The following is a 24,978-nucleotide window of genomic DNA, read 5'->3' as shown; positions in this document are numbered from 1 at the left end:
TCTCGTCTCCCCATGCAGATAGATAGGGTAGGGTCACCTGAATCAAATGGTGTTTATCCCTTGTAAATCGCTGCCTCCGCTGCTGAGATATCGCTGTTGTTGTAATATGCAAATGAGCTCCTTGAAGCAACAAGGGCGCCGCCATTTTTTCCAAAGAGTAGAGCAGCAGCTTACTATGTTCTCCAAAAATGTCAATATCTTGGCAACGGAGGCAGCGATTCGCAAGGGGAAAACACCGTTTGATCCAGGTGACCCTAAACTATCTATCTACGGGGGTGGTTTTATTCCCCAAATCGTACTGACACACTCCCTTTAACAATTAGCATAATGAAATACTTTTCTCGCATCAACTTAATGTATACCTATATACAAAGCAGAATTAGGAATACATGCTTACTTTCAGGCACGGAAACAGCAGGGGAGGCTGAGGTGTTAAAACTGTAGACGAAATTGGTCTGGGTGCAGCTTTGGATGTGACTGGAGCATAAAATCAGTAAAATTTCATATAGAATATAATCAGAAAATAATGTGAACCTGCACTTTAAGGTAAAGTGTGAGTGCTGTATGTGTCCCCTCCCCCCCTTGTCGTTCCCCTGTGTGCTTTTATCTAGTCCCGTAATATATGACGATCATGGATACCCTTTGCAGGTAGGTTGTCTTTTACTCCAGTCCTTAAGGTGACCTGAACTAAAAAAACAAAACAAAAAGTTGTATTGTGTTTTTGATATCCTGGAATTGCCACCGCTCCCTTTCCACGTCTCCATCGCCCGACTCTGATTTTGCTCCTCAATGATTTCGTCTTCCCTGTCCCGTTTTACGTACTGCAGCAGGGCAGTGCTGACTCTAAGCAATGGAACGCTGCGGAGTTTGCCACAAGGCTTTTCAATTTTCTAGTGAGTCGGTTTCATTGCCCTCAGTGGAAGTCATGAAGGACCATATCCCAGCGCTGACTGATAGCTGTAGTCTCGCATGGGTTGATCACAATCTCTCGGTTGTTTTCGTCAGTGTCGCCAATGATTTCGGTATCCAGGCAGAAGTGAGACGCCATGTGTTCGATGTGAGAGCCCACTTTACTCCAGCGCTGGTGTCAAGAGGAAAGCAAAGAGTGTTAGGCAAAGCTTCAGGAGAAAGGGATTCTGGGTACTAGTGGTATACAGAGTTAGACCGGGGCCCCACGGGTCGGAAATGCCGCGTTTTGCCCACGGCAGAAACGCCGCAGCGTTTTAGAGTAACTACTCGTTCAGAGTGAGCGGCGTTAAAACAGATCCCATTGACTTGATTGGGTGCCGGCATAGGCGCGCTACCCATTGAAATCAATGGGAGGCTTTTTTACCTATTGCTTTCAATGGGTAGCGCGCCTATGCCGGCACCCATTCAAGTCAATGGGATCTGTTTTAACGCCGCTCACTCTGAACGAGTTTACGTTCAGAATGAGCGTGTGAAGGCTCCCTAAAGCGCTGTGTTGCTGCAGGTTGTCCCGTGGGGCCTCGGCCTTAGGCTGAGGACCCACGTTGCGGAAAGGCAGCTTTTTTTGATGCTGTTTTTTGAGCCAAACCCAGGAGTGGATTGAGCAGAAGGGAGAAGTCTAAGAACTTCCTTTAAATTTTCCATTCCTTGTGTGGCCATTCTTGTCTTTGGCTCAAAAAAACGCAGCAAAATCTGCAAACAAAAAAAGTTGCGTTTCCTCAACGTGAGGCCTCGGCTTTACACTATGTTGCAAAAATATTCAACCCCCTACTACAATCAACAGCTTTGATTTTATGACAAATTCCATGAGTGCAGCTTGTTCTATCCAGCTCTATGACTATGCTCTTAAGTCGGGTTTAGGCTAAGGCCTCACCTTGCAGAAACGCAGCTTTTTTTGTTGCAGATTTTGTTGCGTTTTTTGAGCCAAAGCCAAGAATGGCTACAAAAGTAATGGGGAATATCTAGGAAGCTCTTATACTTCTAAGAGGGCGTTCACACTACCGTTGGTGTCCGACGGCTAGTGTCTGCTGCTAATGTCTGTGCAAAATCATGTGCGGACATTAGCACTGAACATTAGCTGTGTCCCTGATATTTTGCATTGATTTAAATGGCAATCGGGTGCGTTGTTTTGCACTCCGTGCCTGTCCTTAACTGTCTGTTCCCAAAGATGTCCGACTTTTCAAGCGGACAACAAAAACCTACATGTCGGGTTTTGCTGTCCGCTTGAAAAGTCGGACATCTTTGGGAACTGACACTTAAGGAACGCACCCGATGTCCATTTAAATCAATGCAAAATGAAACGGACACAGCTAGTGTCCGCACAAGATTTTGCACGGACATTAGCAGCGGACACTAGCTGTCGGACACCGACGGTAGTGTGAGCGCTCCCTAACCTGCTCTATCTAGTCCTGGCTTTGGCTCAAAAAACCACAACAAAATCTGCAACAAAAAAAGCTGCGTTTCTGCAACATGGGGCCTTAGTCTCAAATGGGGTTTTTTTTGGTCAGGATTTTGACGCCCTCTGCTGGCCATATTCCAGTCTACACGGCAAAGCTGCCAAATGAGTTGCAGGAAGCAGGACCTGCCATCTTAAGGGTTGTGCTCCAGAAGTCAGTGGAAATGTTTTTTTTTTTTTTTTTTGGAGTTGAATAATTTTACAAGCCACTGCATTTATAATTAAAGCTGCCAACCCCATGGGCAATGTGATGGTCACACTATAGCATACAAAAACATCCAAATGGTATCGTTACAGTAATTCTACCATGTTGCTAAAATTGTGTTGCAAATTCAAACCTCAGGGTGGCGCCAACCACAACACATCACATATATTTGGGCCGCAGTTCTATCAACTTGGGGTAAAGACACAACGAAAAGGAAAAACATGCAAAATCCACCTGTCTGCCGTCTCCGTCTTTGCAGGGTAGGAGAACCACCTGGGTCCCTGGAAATAAGGTGTGCACCGACAGGCAGAGATCCTGCTGGCTGATCTGCTGAACCTGAGTGTAAATCCATTCCTGGAAAAAACCCACAAAAATATTGAATAAAAATTCAGGATGTCGCAGAGCTGAACTTGTCATTTAAAGGGGGATTCCGCTTTGGACAATCGTTGCTGAAAGGATCCCGTGACAATATAATTAGAAAGTGTTATCCTGCTGCAATCATCTAGAAAATCAGCAGCAAGTGCTCAAATCTCCTGCAGCGCTCCCACAGGAGAAATAAAGTATTACACAGTTTCCTTTAAAATCTATGGGTGGTCCTTACAACTGCTGTCCACTCTGCCTAAGAGATGAGGATGAGGAAGGCGGGACCCCCCCGTCTATATAGGTGGTTGCATTATGGAGTTAACCCTGTCCATACTAAAAAGGGTTTTCTCGGATGAGATCACCCCTTTACTTCCCTAATACTAGATAATCCCTTTAACGGTCTCTCCTTAAAGGGATTGGAAAAACAAGGCAGATTTTTTTCCCCTCAAAATATTGTCCACAGGTTGTATTGCAGTAAAGTCCTAAGCACTTCATTGAAAGCAAGCTGTAATACCACACAAAGCCCATGGGCAGAGGTGGCGCTGCTCACGGGGGAATAAAAAAAAAATATATTTTTTCTAATCCTGCACAGCCTCTTTAAGGAAAACCATCACATGTGCCTGAAGCGACTGTGTACAATGTTATTAAGGATTTATAATCACTTCATCTTTCTTAGATCAATATTATTATGACACCTTTAATTGCAGAACCATTTTCTAATTGATTTGAGATGCGGAGTATGAATCATGTCACACGTACCGCGCGGTAATACACATTAATTATACCGAAGATGTCAAAATGATGGAGGAGGGGGAATAAACCAAAATCTAAGAGGAATTTAATACTATCTGTATTTATCATCACTTGAAGAGGCAATACATGGATCAGATACACAGATCTATATATATAAACGGGAACGTATTATAGTAGTTATATTCTTGTACATAGGAGCAGTATTATAGTAGTTATATTCTTGTACATAGGGGGCAGTATTATAGTAGTTATATTCTTGTACATAGGAGTAGTATTATAGTAGTTATATTCTTGTACATAGGAGTAGTATTATAGTAGTTATATTCTTGTACATAGGGGGCAGTATTATAGTAGTTATATTCTTGTACATAGGGGGCAGTATTATAGTAGTTATATTCTTGTACATAGGGGGCAGTATTATAGTAGTTATATTCTTGTACATAGGAGTAGTATTATAGTAGTTATATTCTTGTACATAGGAGGTAGTATTATAGTAGTTATATTCTTGTACATAGGAGTAGTATTATAGTAGTTATATTCTTGTACATAGGAGCAGTATTATAGTAGTTATATCCTTGTACATAGGAGTAGTATTATAGTAGTTATATTCTTGTACATAGGAGCATTATTATAGTAGTTATATTCTTGTACATAGGAGCAGTATTATAGTAGTTATATTCTTGTACATAGGAGCAGTATTATAGTAATTATATTCTTGTACATAGGAGCAGTATTATAGTAGTTATATTCTTGTACATAGGAGCAGTATTATAGTAGTTATATTCTTGTACATAGGAGCAGTATTATAGTAGTTATATTCTTGTACATAGGAGTAGTATTATAGTAGTTATATTCTTGTACATAGGAGCAGTATTATAGTAGTTATATTCTTGTACATAGGAGCAGTATTATAGTAATTATATTCTTGTACATAGGAGCAGTATTATAGTAGTTATATTCTTGTACATAGGAGCAGTATTATAGTAGTTATATTCTTGTACATAGGAGCAGTATTATAGTAGTTATATTCTTGTACATAGGAGTAGTATTATAGTAGTTATATTCTTGTACATAGGAGCAGTATTATAGTAGTTATATTCTTGTACATAGGAGCAGTATTATAGTAGTTATATTCTTGTACATAGAAGCAGTATATAGTAGTTATATTCTTGTACATAGGAGTAGTATTATAGTAGTTATATTCTTGTACATAGGAGTAGTATTATAGTAGTTATATTCTTGTACATAGGAGTAGTATTATAGTAGTTATATTCTTGTACATAGGAGCAGTATTATAGTAGTTATATTCTTGTATATATGAGCAGTATTATAGTAGTTATATTCTTGTACATAGGAGCAGTATTATAGTAGTTATATTCTTGTATACAGGTGGCAGTATTATAGTAGTTATATTCTTGTACATAGGAGTAGTATTATAGTAGTTACTGTATATTCTTGTACATAGGAGCAGTATTATAGTAGTTATATTCTTGTACATAGGAGGTAGTATTATAGTAGTTATATTCTTGTACATAGGAGTAGTATTATAGTAATTATATTCTTGTACATAGGAGCAGTATTATAGTAGTTATATTCTTGTACATAGGAGCAGTATTATAGTAGTTATATTCTTGTACATAGGAGGTAGTATTATAGTAGTTATATTCTTGTACATAGGAGCAGTATTATAGTAGTTATATTCTTGTACATAGGAGCAGCATTATATTCTTTTACACACATAACAGGAGTTACTCTTAGGGTGCATTCACACGGTGTAACGTGCCGCGTGATGTAGCACGTGTACGCCGCGGGACCCTTTGCGAGCCGTACACGCTCCCATTGATTTCAATGGGAGCGGGGATCGTATGCGCCGCGCTAGTTTGCGGCCGTGAATAAACGCAAAGGGTCCCGCAGCGTACACGTGCCACATGACGCGGCACGTTACACCGTGTGAATGCACCCTTAGACAGGCAATAATGAGCACAATATAAAATAATGATGGGCAGGAAATTTAGAATATAAATATATCCAGGAAAACCAATTTTATCTCTTCAGTATTATTTATTGCACCTCTGATATGTACTACATATAGTGACCAGAGCTCCTCTATTAGATATGATTCCTTCTACCACTTCCTCCTAGTACTTTGAATAATAGATGATATGATATATACCTTCTTCCATCTTCCAGCACTTCTGTCGCTATATTACGGTCTCGGGTATTATCTGTGATAATGGGTTAGTAAGTGATGCCACGCTGGAGGTTCGAGGCACTTTCATACCTCATAGACCTCTCTTGCTTCTCACCATTTGGTTACTTATTGATTATATAATGTGTTTTTCTTTGGATTTACTATAATACTAAGGAGATACAAAAGACATGACTTTGTATCGGGTTAATGTCCCCACACCCCCATTGTTCTGCGTTTCGCCCGGACGCGTACTGTTCTGCACGCCGCGCTGTCATCTCGCTCTTACAATGACTTTCACTATCTTATAATAAATGTGACAGCCTTCCTGGAAATAGCTGTGATAAATGGTCAATGAACAAGCATTTAGAGAAATGAATTCTTCACAATGATATCAGTCTGAGCCGCGTATTTCTGCTGAAGCCATTTACATTTATGTGGAAAGAATTAAATGAGACGCCGGTGACCATGGAGGTAAAGTACAATATAAGCCGCTCTGTCACCTGCTCGCGGCTGCTGGTAAATGCATATCTGAGGAATCTGAGGCAAATAAATGAATCTATTGTATGTAGCGCCATGTGTCATGGTCATATGGGACCGCCATAACTCATCTATATAGGCCGCTCCAGGTGTAGTCGCTTCTGGACACTTGTGAGGAGGGACAGAAATGAGCAGTAAATTGTGACTAAGTGGAGACCTGGGAGTTAGAAACGGGGGCTTGAATTGGAGGACATTATCATGAAGATTGTATGTTCTCATCATGGTTAGAGCTTGTATGCTCCCCTGTGCTTGGAGGTGGTATGTTCCACCCTGTGATTGGAGGTGGTATGTTCCACCCTGTGATTGGAGGTGGTATGTTCCACCCTGTGATTGGAGGTGGTATGTTCCACCCTGTGATTGGAGGTGGTATGTTCCACCCTGTGATTGGAGGTGGTATGTTCCACCCTGTGATTGGAGGTGGTATGTTTCACTTCTGGTTGGAGTTGGTAAGTCTCCCGTGTGGTTGGAGGTAATACATTTCCCCTGTCATTAGAGTTGGTATGTTCCCCCATGCTTGGACTTAGACATGATGTTCCACCTTGTGGTTGGAGTTGGTATGTCCTCCCTGTGATTGGAGATGGTATGTTCCTCCTGTGATTTGAGTTGGTATGTCACAGCATGGTTTGAGGTGGTAAGGTCCCCCTATGACTTGAGATAGTATGCTCCCCCGTGATTAGAGTTGGTATTCCCCCCTGTAGCTGGAGTAGGTATGTCGCCCCTGTGGTTGGAGGTGGTATTTTCCCTCTGTAGTTGATATGTCCCCCTTGTGGTTGAAGTTGATATGATCCCCCAGTGATTTGAGTTGGTATACCCCCCCCCCTCCTTCGTCATTGGAGACATATTCTCCCTGTAGTTAATATGGGAAACCCTGTGGTTGGAGTTGATATGATCCCCCTATGATTGGCGTTGATAGGTTTCTGATGTGCTTGGAGGTGGTATGGTCCCCTGTGCCTGTAGATTGTATGTTCCTCCTGTGACTGAAATTGATATGATCCCCCTGTGATTGGAGTTGGTATGTCCCCTCTGTGGTTGGATTTCATATGATTTCCTTGTGGTTGGAGTTGGTATGTCCCCCGTAGTTGGTATGTTTCCCCCTGTGGTTGGAACTGATATAAACCCCCTTGCGATGGAGCTAGTATGTCCCCTCAGTAGTTGGGATGTCCCCCCTGTAGCTGGTGCGTTCCCCTATGTAGTTGGTATGTCTCCCCTCTGTAGTTGGTATGTTCTCTCCTGTAATTGGTATGTTTCCACTGTAGTTGGTATGTCTCCCCCCTGTAGTTGGTATTTTCCCTCCGTAGTTGGTATGTTCCCCCCTGTAGTTGGTATGTCCCCCTATGTAGTTGGTATGTCTCCCCCCTGTAGTTGGTATTTTCCCCTGTAGTTGGTATATTCCCCCCCTGTATTTGGTATGTCTCCCCCCTGAAGTTGGTATGTTCCCCCCTGTAGTGGGTATGTCTCCCCCCTGTAGTTGGTATTTCCTCCTATGTAGTTGGTATTTCCCCCTGTGTAGTTGGTATTTCCCCCTATAGTTGGTATGTCTCCCCCCTGTAGTTGGTATGTCCCCCTATGTAGTTGGTATTTCCCCCTATTGGTGGTATGTCCCCCTGTAGTTGGTATGTTTCCCACTGTAATTGGTATGTCCCCCTATGTAGTTGGTATTTTCCCCTGTAGTTGGTATGTCCCCCCTCTTGTTGGTATATTTCCCCCTGTAGTTGGTATGTTCTAGGTCTGGGCCTCTGCAGGTAATTTTGGGTTCTGATGACTATATATCTGATCTAACAGAACCTGCCATATCCCAAATAAAGCTAAACGGGCGGCCCGCCCTCACCTCTGCCCGCCCCGACTACCCAGCGTTATATTTCTTTCTATGCCCATCCACCACCCATCTGGTTTGATTAATATCATGTAAACTAATGTCTAACTTATCAGCAGGGCGGTCTCTAAATGTGAGTGTTAAAGGGGCATGAACATGAGCAGCACTATTACTGTCCAATAGGGCGGTCAAAAGAGAGCAGCATTTACTGACACAGTGTCAGCCTTATGAGATGGGACTGCGGGGGGCGCTCTGACATTGGACATGTATATATAACACCTGTGCTGAGGTCTTACAGGTAACCTCTATCGGACTCATTGTTTGCCCTGCTCTTTGCACCACTATTCCCAGCATTGACTGTGCAGGTAATTTATTTTGCAGCGGTTGGCGAGTGTTCCATTGTTGCAGGCCAGATACGCAGCTTATCAGGCAGGACAATCGCTGGGGCTGCAGCCGACATTCACAGCGCGCTGGACATTCACCGGCGAGCGGCGCTGACCCAGCGTTTGTTACACAAGTGAGCCGAGCAATCTATTAATCTGCCGGTAATAGGAAACTGGAATTAGAAACATGGCAGCAACAATCCGATGTGATGGAGCTTTGTAAATAGCGTCCGGAACGCTGGAGGAGCTGACACAATGAATCTCCGGCTTTATGATATAATTGGAGGTCAGGCCGGGCTGTGGATTCACTTTATGTGTCAGGAAGACAAGCTCAGGAACGTCAGGTAATGGATTTTGATAAGTGCACCGTATAATTCTACATTAACTCGGCAACACAGAACCCGGAGTTCAGGAAATAAAGCCGTATCAGCAGTTTATCTGTCAGGGAAAGGAGCAATATACGTGCTTTATCTCTATGCTTTATCTATCCTCACATGCACCGTATAGCGGGAAAGGATCCGGACAGACTTTAATCTACCTGTAGTCTTTCTGGCAGGTTTGCAGGTCTTAAATCCCCATTTACTACTGCAGGTGATCAGAGGTGCAGCTTAACCCCTTAAGGACCAGGCCATTTTTTGGTTTCGCATTTTCGTTTTTCCCTCCTCACATTTCAAGAGCCATAACTTTTTCATTTTTCAGTTCACAGAGTCACATGATAGCTTATTGTTTGCGGGACAAATTGTACTTTGTAATGGCACCATGCAATATGCTGTGCAATGTACTGGGAAGCTGGAAAAAAATTCAGAATGAGGTGCAATTGGAGAAAAAATGCATTTGCGCCATTTTCTTATGGGTTTAATTTTTACAGCGTTCACTGTTTGGTACAAATGACATGTTACCTGTGTTCTAAGTGTCAGTACGAACGCGGTGATACCAAATTTATATAGTATTTGAAATGTTTTGATACTTTTAAAAAAATGATAAACTTTTCAAAATAGAAAAAAAAATTTGTGTCATCATGTTCTAACACCTGTAACTTTTTCATATTTCCATGTATGGAGCTGGTTGTGGTGTCTTTTTATGCGGGACAAGATGACGTTTCTATTGATACCATTTGGGGAAAGATCTGATGGTTTGATCACTTTTTATTCAATTTTTTATAGGAGGCAAAGTGTTGAAAAAAACGCTTTTTGGCTGTTTTTATTTTTTTTGCCGCTACGCTGTTCGCAGTACGGGATAAATGTTTTAATATTCTAATAGTTCGGGCATTTTGGAGCGCGGGGATACCTAATATGTTTATGTTTAATGTTCTTTATTTACTTTTATAGCTGATCTAGGGAAAGGGGGGTGATTTGAACTTTTATATTTTTTTAATTTTTTTAATACTTTTAAAAACTTTTTTTTTCTTCTGTTACATTTATGATCAGACCCCTTAGGTACCTTGAAACCTAGGGGGTCTGATCGTTCATACTATTCACTGCAATACTACAGTATTGCAGTGAATAGGAAAATCCCAGCACTTCTATTAGAGGCTGCCTCTGGCATCGTCTAATAGATCTAGTGCAGAGACAAGCCTGGAAGCCTTCAATAGGCTTCTGGCTGTCATAGCAACCGATCACCGCCCTCATGTGACGTTCAGGAGGGCGGCGATCGGCGAAACATGGCGGCGCCCGTGCTGCCTGCGCTGTTTACACACTGCGGTCACGTTTGACCGCAGTGTGTAAAGGGTTAACAGCAGCGATCGGCTCGGGCACCGACCGCTGCTGTTATTGGCAGGTCCTGGCTGTATTATACAGCCGGCTTCTCCCGTGTATGGAGCGAGCTCAGCGTGTGAGCTCGCTCCATACATCCCCATGCGACCCATGACGTACAGTTACGTCAAGGGTCGCTAAGGGGTTAAAGGGATATTCTGCCAAAACATACTGAGGTGAGCTTCTTAACCTTTGCTCTTGGCTTGACGTTGATAGAAATGATGCAAGATGAGCAGCTTTGTAAAATAGATATATATATATGATTTTGTGATACTGTGCCAGGAGTTGTTTTTGCTATATGTGTCCCAGTGGTTGCAATGTGTGTGTGGACCCCGTTACAGCATGATGATATAGCAATATGCCCTGACTTGATATGGCTGTAATACAGTTTCTTATACCATCCCATGTTTAATCCCAATCACTGATATAGCTACAGGGGTCTCAGGGGTCGCAGCTGAAACCGGGCCTGTAAGGCAGGAGAGCCCACAGGTCGCCCTCAGCACACTATGGCTGGGTAAACTTCTTTGATTTCCTTTCTGCCAGTCAGTGCTTTATAACTATATCCCCCCTGCCCTCTGATACTCTGCGGTGTGGAGATTTATGATACACAGCCTAACACTGTCAGAAAGGAGAAAGTTAAAGTTTTCCAGAGTTGAGCCGATCTTGAGATTTCAGGATCGTTTTTAAAATCTGATTTTCGATCATTTTCCAGCCGATCCTGTTTTTGAAATTTACTCGATCGCCAATCCAGTCTTTCTCGATCCCAATCGCTCAACCCTAGCTAGAGGCCATACAAATCTGTTCAGAGGGAGCCAACAGGGGTCCTGCACAGGCCAGCTGGTCAAGGATGCATCTAAACCCTGTACTATACAGTGTATGGACTTGTAAGCAGGTAGCTCTGTACACTGTTTAGTGGGTAAGTGCCATTACTGCAATTCTGCTCCCATGGAATTAGAATTAAAAATATATTTAATATAAAAACATAATTTATATAACAGGTCATTTTCTGGCGACACTTTACCTTTAAGTTGAAAATGGAGAAAGAAGCACTTTTCTCTAATAAGATATACCGTATTACAAAGTTTCCTATATTCACTATATTCATGTTCTATAAGTTGTCATATAATAGAAGGTCTACTTTAAATTCAAAAATTTTGATTGCCTGAAGGAACCACTGGGGGAGCTCAAGAGCCTATTGAAAAGTTCCAAAAATGAGATCAGCAATTTTTTGACTTTTTTTGCACAAAGGCTGTTTGACATTAAGCAGATGGGATATGGCAAGCCGGGAAAGTGATTTCCACCAGGGAGAATTTGTAAGACGTTGCAAAAAAGGGCTACAACCTCACACTAGTAAGGGGATGGTGTAGAAAGTGTAGGAACAGGAGAAAAGTGTTGTGTGACATGTCATAGATTTGGTGCATATTACGGGGACCACCTCCCCCCCCCCACCCACACACCAAAAAAAAAAAGAGTATATGAGACTAAATGTAGTGCAGAGCAGACGATGTACCTGAGATTTCTCTGACACTCCTTTAAGGCTGCTACAAGGTACTAGGTTGAGAGTAGGAGCATCCTGTCCGCCCGTCTTCTGGGACTCAATGCATCGCTGCCTCTGTCTGATTATTCCTGATTTTGATAAGGATTCCACCGGGATTCTGCAAAACACAAGTAACATCCTCAGTGGACGTCCAACAATGATGGAACATCCAAATATGATCCCATCAGCCCCAGGGGTCAGTACGGTTATGTACACACTTGCCATCCAGTTCATAATGGTATAGAGGACACAAGACAAAAAAGCAGCAGCTACCTACAGCCACCACTAGGGGGAGCCTAAAAGCTTACTGAATACATTATACTAGAGCTCAATATATATACAGTATGCAGTAAGCTCCTCAGTGCCCCCTAATGGCGAGGGTAGGAGCTGACAACAAAAATTCCTAATTACTTGTAGATTGTTAGAATGACAAGAGGGGGTTCTATGCGGCAGCTCCATAAACATACATCCCCCCCGTCCGGGATTCAGTGTGACAGTCTCACATTTCTCATTTAGCCTCATCTAAGTTAGGGTAGAGTACAATGGAGAAGCTGTTCACTCCCTACTTCACCATTTGGCCCCTGTCTCTCGCGCAGCCAAGGGGTGACATAATGACGTCACTACCTGGCACCGGCCACAGAGCGCACAGTGAGACGAGTAGTAGTTTTTATTGTTTTACAATTTTTTATGGGGACCACAATGAAAGGAACATAATTGTGGGGGCCACAATGATGGGGAACAGCCAAGGGGACATTATAATATGTGGGGTCCCAATGGGGCATGGCCGCCATTGGGGACGTGTCGTATGTCTTTCCACTACTTGGTTCACACTTGTGTTGCATCTTTGTTGTTCTGATCCACTAAAACAGCAGCAACACACGGAGTCCCACTATAATGGGGTCGGTTGGGTGTCTGTCGTTTTAAAACTGAAACAAGCAGAGGAAAGAGTTCCCCGTGCAGGACTTTTTCATCCTCCAATTTTCAGTTTTTAGGGGACACTGTGACAAAGTCTCCAACAGAGACTCCAGAGCAGATGTGAACATGGCCTTACAGTTCTCTGAGCATTGTGATTTAAGCATACGTGGTGCTTGCACAGGACACCCGGCAGTGCACAACCACCCTTGCATAAAGCATAGGACAACAGCTGCAGAGCCTTGTAATAGTAAGCCATGCCCTGATGTCACAGCTGCACACACAACGGTATATGTGACATCACTGCACCCACAACCGTCCCGTCATTATTCCATGCTGAGCTTCAATAATTTGCAGATATCATCAGAAATTAGAGGCCAAATACAGAATTTAATCAGAGGCGCTTACTGAAGTTCTGGATAAACATTCTCCAAATACCACTTAAACGGTCGGCATTTTAAGCTCTTGCGCAGGGACAATCTCTTCTGGATGCTGCAGCGGGAGAGAAAACTCATTAATCCAATGTTAATTCTGCCTGGGACATCTATAAACTTCTAAGGAATACAGAGCAGATGTGCAAAAGCTTCACACAAAATCTGCACTGACCTCAGAGTAATAATTATGTATTCTATACTCCAGTCACATCCAAAGCTGCATCAAGAATTCTGCTGGTTGCTTTTGAAAACACATATAAAAGTAGGGTGCCATCTGGGAGCTTACTTGGCAGCGATCCAGATGAAATAAGCTCCCTTATGGGCAATTCTACACTCGGCAGGATTTTTACACCACAACATAATGGACATAAACAGAAATTTTCCGCTCCTTGGATAGCATTTCCAAAGCTGCATCCACTTATACTGTACTGTAATCTGCTGCAGATTTGCAATATGCATTACTCATGACAAATCTGTGCAAATACACAGCACACCCAAATACACCATTTCCTGTTAATGAAATCTGCAGAATTATGAGTACAGCACTGGAGGCAACACTCAAGGTAGAAATGGCCTCTCACAGTCTCCATGTTGCTTATCATCCATCAAAGTGATACTTGTCAAACACGTAAGTAACAAGTAACACGTAAGTAAGTAACAAAGTGGTGGGAAATATCATTAAAGTGGACCCGCAACAGTAAATGGGGATTTAAAGGGGAGTCATCACCACCTCCACCAGCTCCAACTCTTTGCATCCTTCAATAGGCACCACTTTGCTGATTCTGGAACAGTTGGAATTTTTTATCTAGCCCCCACCATTCCTGAGCAATCACTCCTTTCAGTTTTAGTACAATTATCCTGTCTGCTGTAAGGTGGGCGGTCCCTGTCTCTCTGCTCCTGTCTAGGACCGCCCACCTGATAGTAGAGAGAATAATTGTGCTGAACCTAACAGAGGTGATTTCTTGGGAACGGTGAGGGCTAGAGAGAAAATTCCAACTGCACAGGAATCAGTGGAGCCATGCCTACCGAAGGATACAAAGAGCTGGGGTGGTGAAAAGTCTCCTTTAAAAACATTATTATATAAATATATGGTCCAGGATGAATTTCATTGATATGAGTGACTGTCAGAATCCTGACGCTTTCGGCAGCCGCCTGACACTAGGAAGATGTTCCATTGGTAGTAATGGGAGTTCTGCTTTTACAGCAAGTAAATACAGTAAGGCAGGGAGCAATCACAGTTTCCAAAGTGAAATTAAGTTTGTTTGCTGATTGTTATCAAGGTAATTGACTTGTGATGAAAAATATGTGAATCCGTTCGGCATTACATGTTCCTCCGAAGACAACTTAATTGGGAAAAATGCATAATAATATTACTACAGCTAAATGTGACAGCAGAGCCCCGAGAGATCGCAAAACAGCACATCCTGAATTATGTATTTATTGTCGGCGTGTGTTTTAATTAAAAATATTCAAATTGTTAAAAAGTGAGAGAACGGGGGAATCGGGAATCACTGGCATCGAGAAGAATACGTCTGGGGCTTCGCTGCATGGCAGACAATTAAAAGGGAGATGAAGTCAGTTCAGTTACTTATTCTTAGTAAACTGCAGAATATTAACTGGGAATGGAGAAGAATCTATATCATCTGGGGATTAGGCCATCAATAGAGGTTTTAATGGGTATATATGCAATACCATTAGGGGGCGCTGTAATAAAGAAACTACTGGGGGTCCATGAGATGACATCACTGGAATTCCCTATTCTTCAGTAATGTGATTATAGATTCCTTACTGGGATTCTCCCTACAATCGTCTGTCTCCAGGACACGGGATATGGCGAACAAAAACATTGAACCATTGAACCAAAAGCATACCTGCAACCTTATAAGAATAGAGCCCACCATCTGAGTAGAAAATGTGCAGGTGACCATGTTCCTTACACCTTAAAACTAATACAGAATCTCAAAATACAGACCTGAGACCCTTCAAGTTGACACAGATCTCAGATCAAAGCCCTTAAAGAGGACCTTTCATCAGATTGGGCACAGGCAGTTCTATATACTGCTGGAAAGCCGACAGTGCGATGAATTCAGTGCTTTCCCAATCTGTGCCCCGGGTAAAGCGCTATCGGTCCCGGTACCATAGCTCTTTACAGTCAGAAGGGCATTCCTGACAGTTAGTCAGGAACGTCCTTCTCCACAGCAGAACCTATCGCGCTGTACAGTGTGAGCGGGGAGGAACGCCCCCTCCCTCTGCTCATAGTGCTCGTCCATAGACGAGTATTATCAGGAGGGGAGAGAGCGTTCCTCCCCGCTTACACTGTACAGCGCGATAGGTTCTGCTGTGAAGAAGGACGTTCCTGACTAACTGTCAGGAATGCCCTTCTGACTGTAAAGAACTACGGTACCGGGACCGATAGCGCTTTACACCGGGCACAGATCGGCTTTCCAACAGTATATAGAAATGCCAGTGCCCAATCTGATGAAAGGTCCTCTTTAAAGTGAATAGACCAAACCTCCAAAATATATACAGACCATCCCGAGACCCAAAACTAACATCTAAATACCTTAAAATACCAATGCCAGACTGAACTCTACCCAAGAAATAAGCCCTAGACCAGACTATTCCTAAAACTCAGACTTCCAACGACTATGTCCTGGATGCAGACCCCACACCAGACCCCATAAAATGACACAGCCTCTAGACTACAATCCCTATACAAATAGACCCAGGCCTCCCTAAAATAATACAGATCCAGACCAAACCCACCAAATAAAGATCTCAATATCCTTACAATACAGACTGCAGACCAGACTTTACTCAACAAATAAACGCCAAACCAGACTATTTACAAAATTCAACCTTCAACATAGACAATCTCCTAAATACAGACCTCAGACCAAACTTTGCCAAAACTAGAAAACCTTAAACCAAACTAACCATGACATACAGCTATCTGCAAGGGACAATCCCCAAACCAGACTATGCCCAAAATACAGATCCTAGACTAAGCGATCCCCAAAATGTAGACCACGGACCAAACTATTACCAAATACAGCTAGTCCTGTTTCCCCATTCCCGCAGTCCTGCTCATTCTCATGTGTTGTCACTGAGGTCAGGATTAGAAACGAAGGAACCAGTTTAGAACAAACGAGATCTGACTCTTCCAAAAATTTTGGGTTTGACTCAAGCCCAACACATTTTTGGGGTTCACCACCTACAAACCATTAATATGCTCAGGTCATATTCTGGTGCTCCCGGTGACTTCATTGGCCTTGGGGGCCACTAAAGCCTGTGACTGGGCAATTGTGTGGGGTGTGCCATTGACGTGTCTCTTGGGTGAAAGTGCAATTGCCCCAAGTAACAACTGAGATCCAACTACAGTCCCCCGAGGAACGTGATGTCCGCCCGAAGGCCGGAAGATGACCAAAGCAGCGCCAAATGCCACAAGGGAGCTCAGGACAGGAAAAGCGAGTATCAGTGTTTATTATGTTTTTGGACCTCACATGGGCCTCCGATTATTATAGTCTGGGGCCTAAAGGGACCCCAAAAGTCGGATGAGACCTCAGAGAATAATAATATCACCTTGGCAGAGGCATTCCACAAATATTTGCAAAATCTTGCAAGGTTTGCCCGTCTCTAGACAGAATAGTATCTGCAGTGGCGACTGGAAGTGAGCGCGGAGATGGGGACAGGTGAGTATTTTTGAGATGGGTACAAGTGGGAGGCTAGTAGACATCCAAGAGGGGTTTGGCAGGTATATTTTAGGGGTTTGTTGGTGCAGTGCGCCGATAAGAGTCCTCTGTACGGTTCCCTTCTATTTATGTCCCTGGCTTTCTCCTATATGGCATGGAAATAGTTAATGAGCACAGATACAAAGCGAGAAGGATCTGGAATATTCCGTGTGACTATAATTCACAGATAATTGGGCTCGCTACCTTATTTATGGGTCGGGGCGCTCTGCCGTACATTATTACCTGTACACAATCTACACAATTAAATCATACAATGCGGTAAATGGGAGCAGATCGCCTCCGGGCCCGACCAATACATCCTACAGCGAGCGCGAGCAGCGACGTCTGATAACATAGAATAATGCGCAGCGGGTTGTGTAGTGGGTATAAATGGAATAATGGTGTAAATCACCGCAGTATATAATGCAGCTCAAAGTTTCCATACAACTCAATATCTCGATGAATACACATTACAACAAGTCAGGTTTTTTTTTTCTTAGTAATTTTTTCCCATTTCCATTCAATCCTCCGGAGGGGAGACGTACTCGCCGTATGGTCTTCCTTGAGCAGCCGGCCTTGCTGCATAGTAATGGTTTTTGTATTCATCCATCCATACTTCAGCTGTGCGCTTGGTGTTTCTGAAGGGTGACAGGAGCAAGCAAGAAGAAGTTATCGGGTTGTGTTCACCGTGTGTTTGCTTATTGTAGATATCGGTGTGTGTGCAGGCAGAAACATTTCTAAGAAAAATACCGCCCCCCACACCTCACCCCACAGCATAGCCATATGTTCTGGATGGTTTCATGTGCTGATAAGAGTCATCTATTAAAGGGCAACTCCAGCTCAATAAAGATGAGCAGTCATAATAAAGAAATATGCAACAGGTCAGACTACTACTATAATACTACCTATGTACAAGAATATAACTACTATAATACTACTCCTATGTACAAGAATATAACTACTATAATACTACTCCTATGTACAAGAATATAACTACTATAATACTACTCCTATGTACAAGAATATAACTACTATAATACTGCTCCTATGTACAAGAATATAACTACTATAATACTGCTCCTATGTACAAGAATATAACTACTATAATACTACTCCTATGTACAAGACTATAACTACTATAATACTGCTCCTATGTACAAGAATATAACTACTATAATACTACTCCTATGTACAAGAATATAACTACTATAATACTGCCACCTATGTACAAGAATATAACTACTATAATACTGCTCCTATCTACAAGAATATAACTACTATAATACCACTCCTATGTACAAGAATATAACTACTATAATACTACTCCTATGTACAAGAATATAACTACTATAATACTACCTCCTATGTACAAGAATATAACTACTATAATACTGCTCCTATGTACAAGAATATAACTACTATAATACTGCTCCTATGTACAAGAATATAACTACTATAATACTGCTCCTATGTACAAGAATATAACTACTATAATACTACTCCTATGTACAAGAATATAACTACTATAATACTGCTCCTATGTACAAGAATATAACTACTATAATACCACTCCTATGTACAAGAATATAACTACTATAATACTACTCCTATGTACAAGAATATAACTACTATAATACTACCTCCTATGTACAAGAATATAACTACTATAATACTGCTCCTATTTACAAGAATATAACTACTATAATACTGCTCCTATTTACAAGAATATAACTACTATAATACTGCTCCTATGTACAAGAATATAACTGCTATAATACTGCTCCTATGTACAAGAATATAACTACTATAATACTACTCCTATGTACAAGAATATAACTACTATAATACTACTCCTATGTACAAGAATATAACTACTATAATACTACTCCTATGTATAAGAATATAACTACTATAATACTGCTCCTATGTACAAGAATATAACTACTATAATACTACTCCTATGTATAAGAATATAACTACTATAATACTACTCCTATGTATAAGAATATAACTACTATAATACTGCTCCTATGTACAAGAATATAACTACTATAATACTACTCCTATGTATAAGAATATAACTACTATAATACTGCTCCTATGTACAAGAATATAACTACTATAATACTACTCCTATGTACAAGAATATAACTACTATAATACTGCTCCTATGTACAAGAATATAACTACTATAATACTACTCCTATGTATAAGAATATAACTACTATAATACTGCTCCTATGTACAAGAATATAACTACTATAATACTGCTCCTATGTACAAGAATATAACTACTATAATACTGCTCCTATGTACAAGAATATAACTACTATAATACTACTCCTATGTATAAGAATATAACTACTATAATACTGCTCCTATGTACAAGAATATAACTACTATAATACTGCTCCTATGTACAAGAATATAACTACTATAATACTGCTCCCATGTACAAGAATATAACTACTATAATACTATCTCCTATGTACAAGAATATAACTACTATAATACTATCTCCTATGTACAAGAATATAACTACTATAATACTGCTCCTAAGGACTTGTTATACATCATGGGTGTTATTTTCATATCTGGTCACGTTTCCATCAGCATATGTTCAGCAGTGTGGCGGTAATATACACACAGGAGAATTCTGTAGATATCTGGGCGCAGGAATGTAAATGAGGATTTCTTCATTATACATGCTCCTGCTGTTCCCTTCTCAGAAATTAATTATCAGTGGATGTGGTAAAGCCTCAGATCGGCGGCTCGGCTGTGTCACACTAACACCTGTCTACTTCACCATTAATAAGATGTGATCCCTACGCTTCCAGCCACTGCAGGGGATCAAAGACATCGTCATGGTTGATGAATGAACCAAAGCAATAGAAAAGTTATTTGTTTCCTTCATTTCCTTTCTATAATTTTCTATATTCTGAGCCGGTGCCGCAAACTCATCTAATTTTACTGTCTGCCTTCAGGTTTTGCAGCAATTTGCATTTTATGATTAACTTTGTAAAAACTTTTCATTATATATTTTAAGTTCAAGTTTTCATTTTCTTCTCTATTTACACCTAAAGCAAAATTGTATGTTCTGATTGTAAATAATTTGGAATATTCAAATGGTCACAGACACTACATGTATGAGAAGATAACCCGACCACAATAAGGACATCATGGCTGGTTATTAGGAGGACACTACATGTATGAGAAGATAACCGGACCACAATAAGGACATCATGTTTGGTTATCAGGAGGGGACACTACATGTATGAGAAGATAACCCGGCCACAATAAGGACATCATGGCTGGTTATCAGAAGAGGACACTACTTGTATGAGAAGATAACCTGACCCCAATAAGAACATCATGGCTGGTTATCAGGAGGACACTACTTGTATGAGAAGATAACCTGACCCCAATAAGGACATCATGGCTGGTTATCAGGAGGACAGTACATGTATGAGAAGATAACCCAGCCACAATAAGGACATCATGGCTGGTTATCAGGAGGACACTACTTGTATGATAAGATAACCTGACCCCAATAAGGACATCATGGCTGGTTATCAGGAGAGGACACTACACGTATGAGAAGATAACCCAGCCACAATAAGGACATCATGGCTGGTTATCAGGAGAGGACACTACATGTATGAGAAGATAACCTGACAACAATAAGGACATCATGGCTGGCTCCCAGACCATAGAAAGTTCCTACATTCATGGTCATATACATTGGCAAACAATCTAGACAACAGATGTCAATAAGATAGTTAGAGAAAGTTTTTAAAATTTTGCACATTTTGAAACTATTTATATTTACAAAAAATGTTAACTTTGAGTTGTCTATATGTTCAATATTCAAAATGCTGCATTTCCACAAAGTGGGTCCTCAGCCTTGTTGTCCATCTGTATGGTTGATAGTCTAAATTCTCTATATGCTCTTCTAACCTCACTTGATACTTTCCAGTCACAGTCCAACTACCCAGTTCTAGTATCCAGGATGGTAACAGTCCATAACAATGGAAGTCTACTTTATTCTTGGTTGAGGAACCATTGGAATAGACTGTTCTGGACGGAGGACCATAGGAATTGATCATTCTGGGCTGTGGAACTACAGGAATAGATCAGTCTAAGATTAGGACCTATAGAAATTGACTGTTCTGGGCTGAGTACCTATACGAATTGACCATTCTTGGCTGAGGACCTACAAGAATAGACCATTCTTGGCTTAGGACCTATGGAAATTGACCATTCTGGGCTGAGGATCTATAGGAATAAAAATTTCTGGCCTGAGAACCTATAGAAATAGACTTTCCTGGACCGAGGACAGAGAAATTGATCATTCTGGACTGAGGATCTATAGGAATAGACTGTTTGGGCTGGGGACCTATAGGAATAGACCGTTCTGGGCCGAGGAATACTAGGAATAGACCATCCTAGGTTGAGGACCTACAGAAATTGACTGTTCTGTGCTGATTTATAGGAATAGACTATTCTGGGTTGAGGACCTATATACATTGACTGTTCTGGGCTGAGGTCCTATGAAAATTGACCATTCTCAGCTTAGGACCTATAGGAATAAACCATTTTGGGATGAGGACATATAGGAATTGATCAATCTGGACTGAGGGCCTATAGGAATAGACCGTTCTAGGCTGAGGACCTATAGGAATAGACCGTTCTGCGCTGGAAACCTACAGCAATAGAACGTTTTGAGTTGAGGACCTACAGGAATTGACCGTTTTGGACTGAGAATCTATAGGAATAGACCGTTCTAGGCTGAGGACCTATTAAAGTAGACTGTTCTAGGTTGAGGACCTATAAGAATAGACTATTCTGGGCTGGTGACCTATAGGAATAGACCGTTCTTGACTGGGGTCCTATAGGAATAGAACGTTCTGGGCGGGAGACCTATAGGAATAGAACAATCTGGGCTGAGGATCTACAGGAATTGACGGTTTTGGACTGAGAACGTATAGCAATAGCCCATTCTAGGTTGAGGACCTATAGGAATAGACTATTCTGGGTTGGGGACCTATAAGAATAGACTGTTCTAGGTTGAGGACCTATAAGAATAGACCATTTTGGGTTGGGGACCTATAGGAATAGACTATCATGGGCTGAGGACCTATAGGAATAGACTGTTCTAGGTTGAGGACCTATAAGAATAGACTATTATGAGCTGAGGACCTATAAGAATAGACTATTATGAGCTGAGGACCTATAAGAATAGACTATTATGAGCTGAGGACCTATAAGAATAGACTATTATGAGCTGAAGACCTATAAGAATAGACTATTATGGGCTGAGGACCTATAAGAATAGACTATTATGGGTTGAGGACCTATAAGAATAGACTGTTCTGGGTTGAGGACCTATAAGAATAGACTATTCTGGGTTGAGGACCTATAAGAATAGACTGTTCTGAGTTGAGGACCTATAAGAATAGACTGTTCTAGGTTGAGGACCTATAGGAATAGACCGGTTACTTGACCCCTTGTTCACACTCACTATATCAATTGCAGGAAGATGCCAGAAATGAGGCGGAGGAGCCTTTAAATCCTCGCCCGTCATTTGCATGATCAGTCAGATATGATACAACACATTTAACCCTTGTCAGGCAGCCTTGTGAAGCTATTGATTGTAATCTTGTAGCCTAGTCATTTTCCCAGATAAGACAAGGAGAGATTGCCTCCTCGATGTTGCTATTTCTTAATTAACAGTGTCACAGTGTGTAAAAAATCAATTTCTGCCTCCTCGCTACACGGCGATCTGCCGTACGCCTGCAAAAACAAATAATCTACAGTCGCCTCCCCGGGCGCTTTATTCATTATCCGCAGAGAAAACACTCTACCTACTTTATGTAAGTGTTGGCGTTCCCCTCTGGAAAGACGTAAGGATGCTTCTTCCGAAATACGTGTCCCACTCGGCTACAGGGTATAATTTCCAGACTCCCTCCGCACATCCACACACGGAATGAGATTTCTGAAAGACATTACATTCAGCCTCCAAATACCTGATATCAGATCCCTGTGTACTGCGGATTATGGGCAAGAAACCTAATCGAAATGTCTTGTCCGGGATCCCCTCCTGACTGCAATAATACCTTATCTACAGAGGCAGGAAGAGCTCAGCCCCGCGCCCAGACATTGTCTGCAACAGGCAAGAAACAGGATCTCCCGAAAAGAAACCATCTTAATCCGTTCTCTATTCTTTAACCATTTAAGGGCTGCACATGATGATCTTAGAGGCCATTTGTAGGGTTTATGCCCCTGGACCCCCATGAAAAACTGAACACAGGGGCCACAAGACTTACAGGAATGGTGACTTAAAGGGGTTTTGCAGATTTTATCAATTGCTCTTGAAGATCAGTGCGGGTCTGAGCACCGCTTCCACTTCACAGTCCATGTCATGTCATCTTTATTGTTCATGTGGCATTTAAGTGAATGTGGTTGAGCTGCAATATCAAGCACCACCACTATACTATGTGTGGCGCTGTGTTCGGTTTTCAGACTCTTAAACAGGCTGATCAGCAGGGGGCCCAAATGTCAGACCTCCACCGATCATATATCGAGCACCGATCCTAAGGACAGGCCATGAACTTATAATTCCCAGAAAACCCCGTAAAAGGGTAAAGTAGCCCATACACGTTAGATGTACATTGGCCAACCTGATGATTTTGGTAGGTTTGGCGGACAATCTAATGTGTATGGGGCGCTCCAGGCTCTGATGATGATGGGGAGATAAGGAATGGGGAGAGCTGCCATCGATCATACATGGACAGCCTATCCTACATCCTACACATCCGATTTAAGTATTTTTAGGTAGCCATTGCCTCTTATATATAGGGGTACAAGATACTGATCATATGGCAGTACTATACAGGACTCAAATAATACTGCCATATACAGTACATGCATAGTGCTACACAGGACTCAAATAATACTGCCATATACAGTCCATGCATAGTACTATACAGGACTGAAATAATACTGCCATATACAGTCCATGCATAGTACTATACATGGTCCAAATAATACTGCCATATACAGCACATGCATAGAACTATACATGGTCCAAATAATACTGCCATATGCAGTCCATGCATAGTACTATACATGGTCCAAATAATACTGCCATATGCAGTCCATGCATAGTACTATACATGGTCCAAAGAATACTGCCATATACAGTCCATGCATAGTACTATACATGGTCCAAATAATACTGCCATATACAGTACATGCATAGTACTATACATGGTCCAAATAATACTGCCATATACAGTCCATGTACACTACTATATAGGACCCAAATGATACTAATATACGCTGTCCAGGTGCTACAAGTACTATGCATGGCCCAAATAATACTGCCATATACTTTCCGTGTAGTAGTACAAGATCAAAATAATATTGCAATGTACTGTCCTTGTAGCAAAACTATACATGGTGCAATAAATACTGTCATATCCTGTCCATATGGCAGTACTATACAGGTATTAGAAAACATCAGGGTTATTTACTCCACCATACATGTGTCTATATAATACCACAGTACATCGTGTAAATAACCGGTGTACATAGTGCCCAAATGATACCGCTAATACAGTGCCATACAGTGCCCAATAACATGGTCATACAGTGTCCAAATACCACTGTGACATATAGGGTCGTAGCTTAAGGGGGTGCAGGTAGCAGTCACTTCTGGGCCCTGATCCCTAAGTGGGGCCCCTGGGTTCCTTTGAATCATAAAATGTATCAGTATTACAAATGGCACAAGGTAGATAGGGGTCCCATTACAGATTTTGCATTGGGGCCCAGGAACTTCCGATTATGCTTGTGGTGACACTACTATAACAAGACTCATATCTCGGGCCCCATTATTGGAGGTGGTGGTCTCTGATCCTCTACATGGTGGTGGTCCCTGTAATGCC

General features: G+C 41.7%; 1 protein-coding gene across 1 annotated transcript in view; it reads right to left on the bottom strand.

The window, feature by feature from the left end:
• Window positions 1-399: 399 nt before the first annotated feature.
• GALNT14 (polypeptide N-acetylgalactosaminyltransferase 14) overlaps window positions 400-24,978 on the bottom strand; it is a 303,711-nt gene continuing 279,132 nt past the window's right edge. The window contains exons 10-15 of the mRNA XM_075267232.1: window positions 22,901-23,027; window positions 17,578-17,670; window positions 13,276-13,359; window positions 11,929-12,073; window positions 2,862-2,981; window positions 400-1,081 (exon numbers count right to left, since the gene is read on the bottom strand). Of these exons, the coding sequence (XP_075123333.1) occupies window positions 914-1,081; window positions 2,862-2,981; window positions 11,929-12,073; window positions 13,276-13,359; window positions 17,578-17,670; window positions 22,901-23,027 (737 nt within the window). The 3' untranslated portion in view covers window positions 400-913. The remainder of the gene's footprint in view (window positions 1,082-2,861; window positions 2,982-11,928; window positions 12,074-13,275; window positions 13,360-17,577; window positions 17,671-22,900; window positions 23,028-24,978) is intronic.

This window comes from Leptodactylus fuscus, chromosome 3 (genome assembly GCF_031893055.1).
Source record: "Leptodactylus fuscus isolate aLepFus1 chromosome 3, aLepFus1.hap2, whole genome shotgun sequence".
NCBI lineage: Eukaryota > Metazoa > Chordata > Amphibia > Anura > Leptodactylidae > Leptodactylus > Leptodactylus fuscus.
This window is presented reverse-complemented; position numbering and strand designations above follow the sequence as displayed.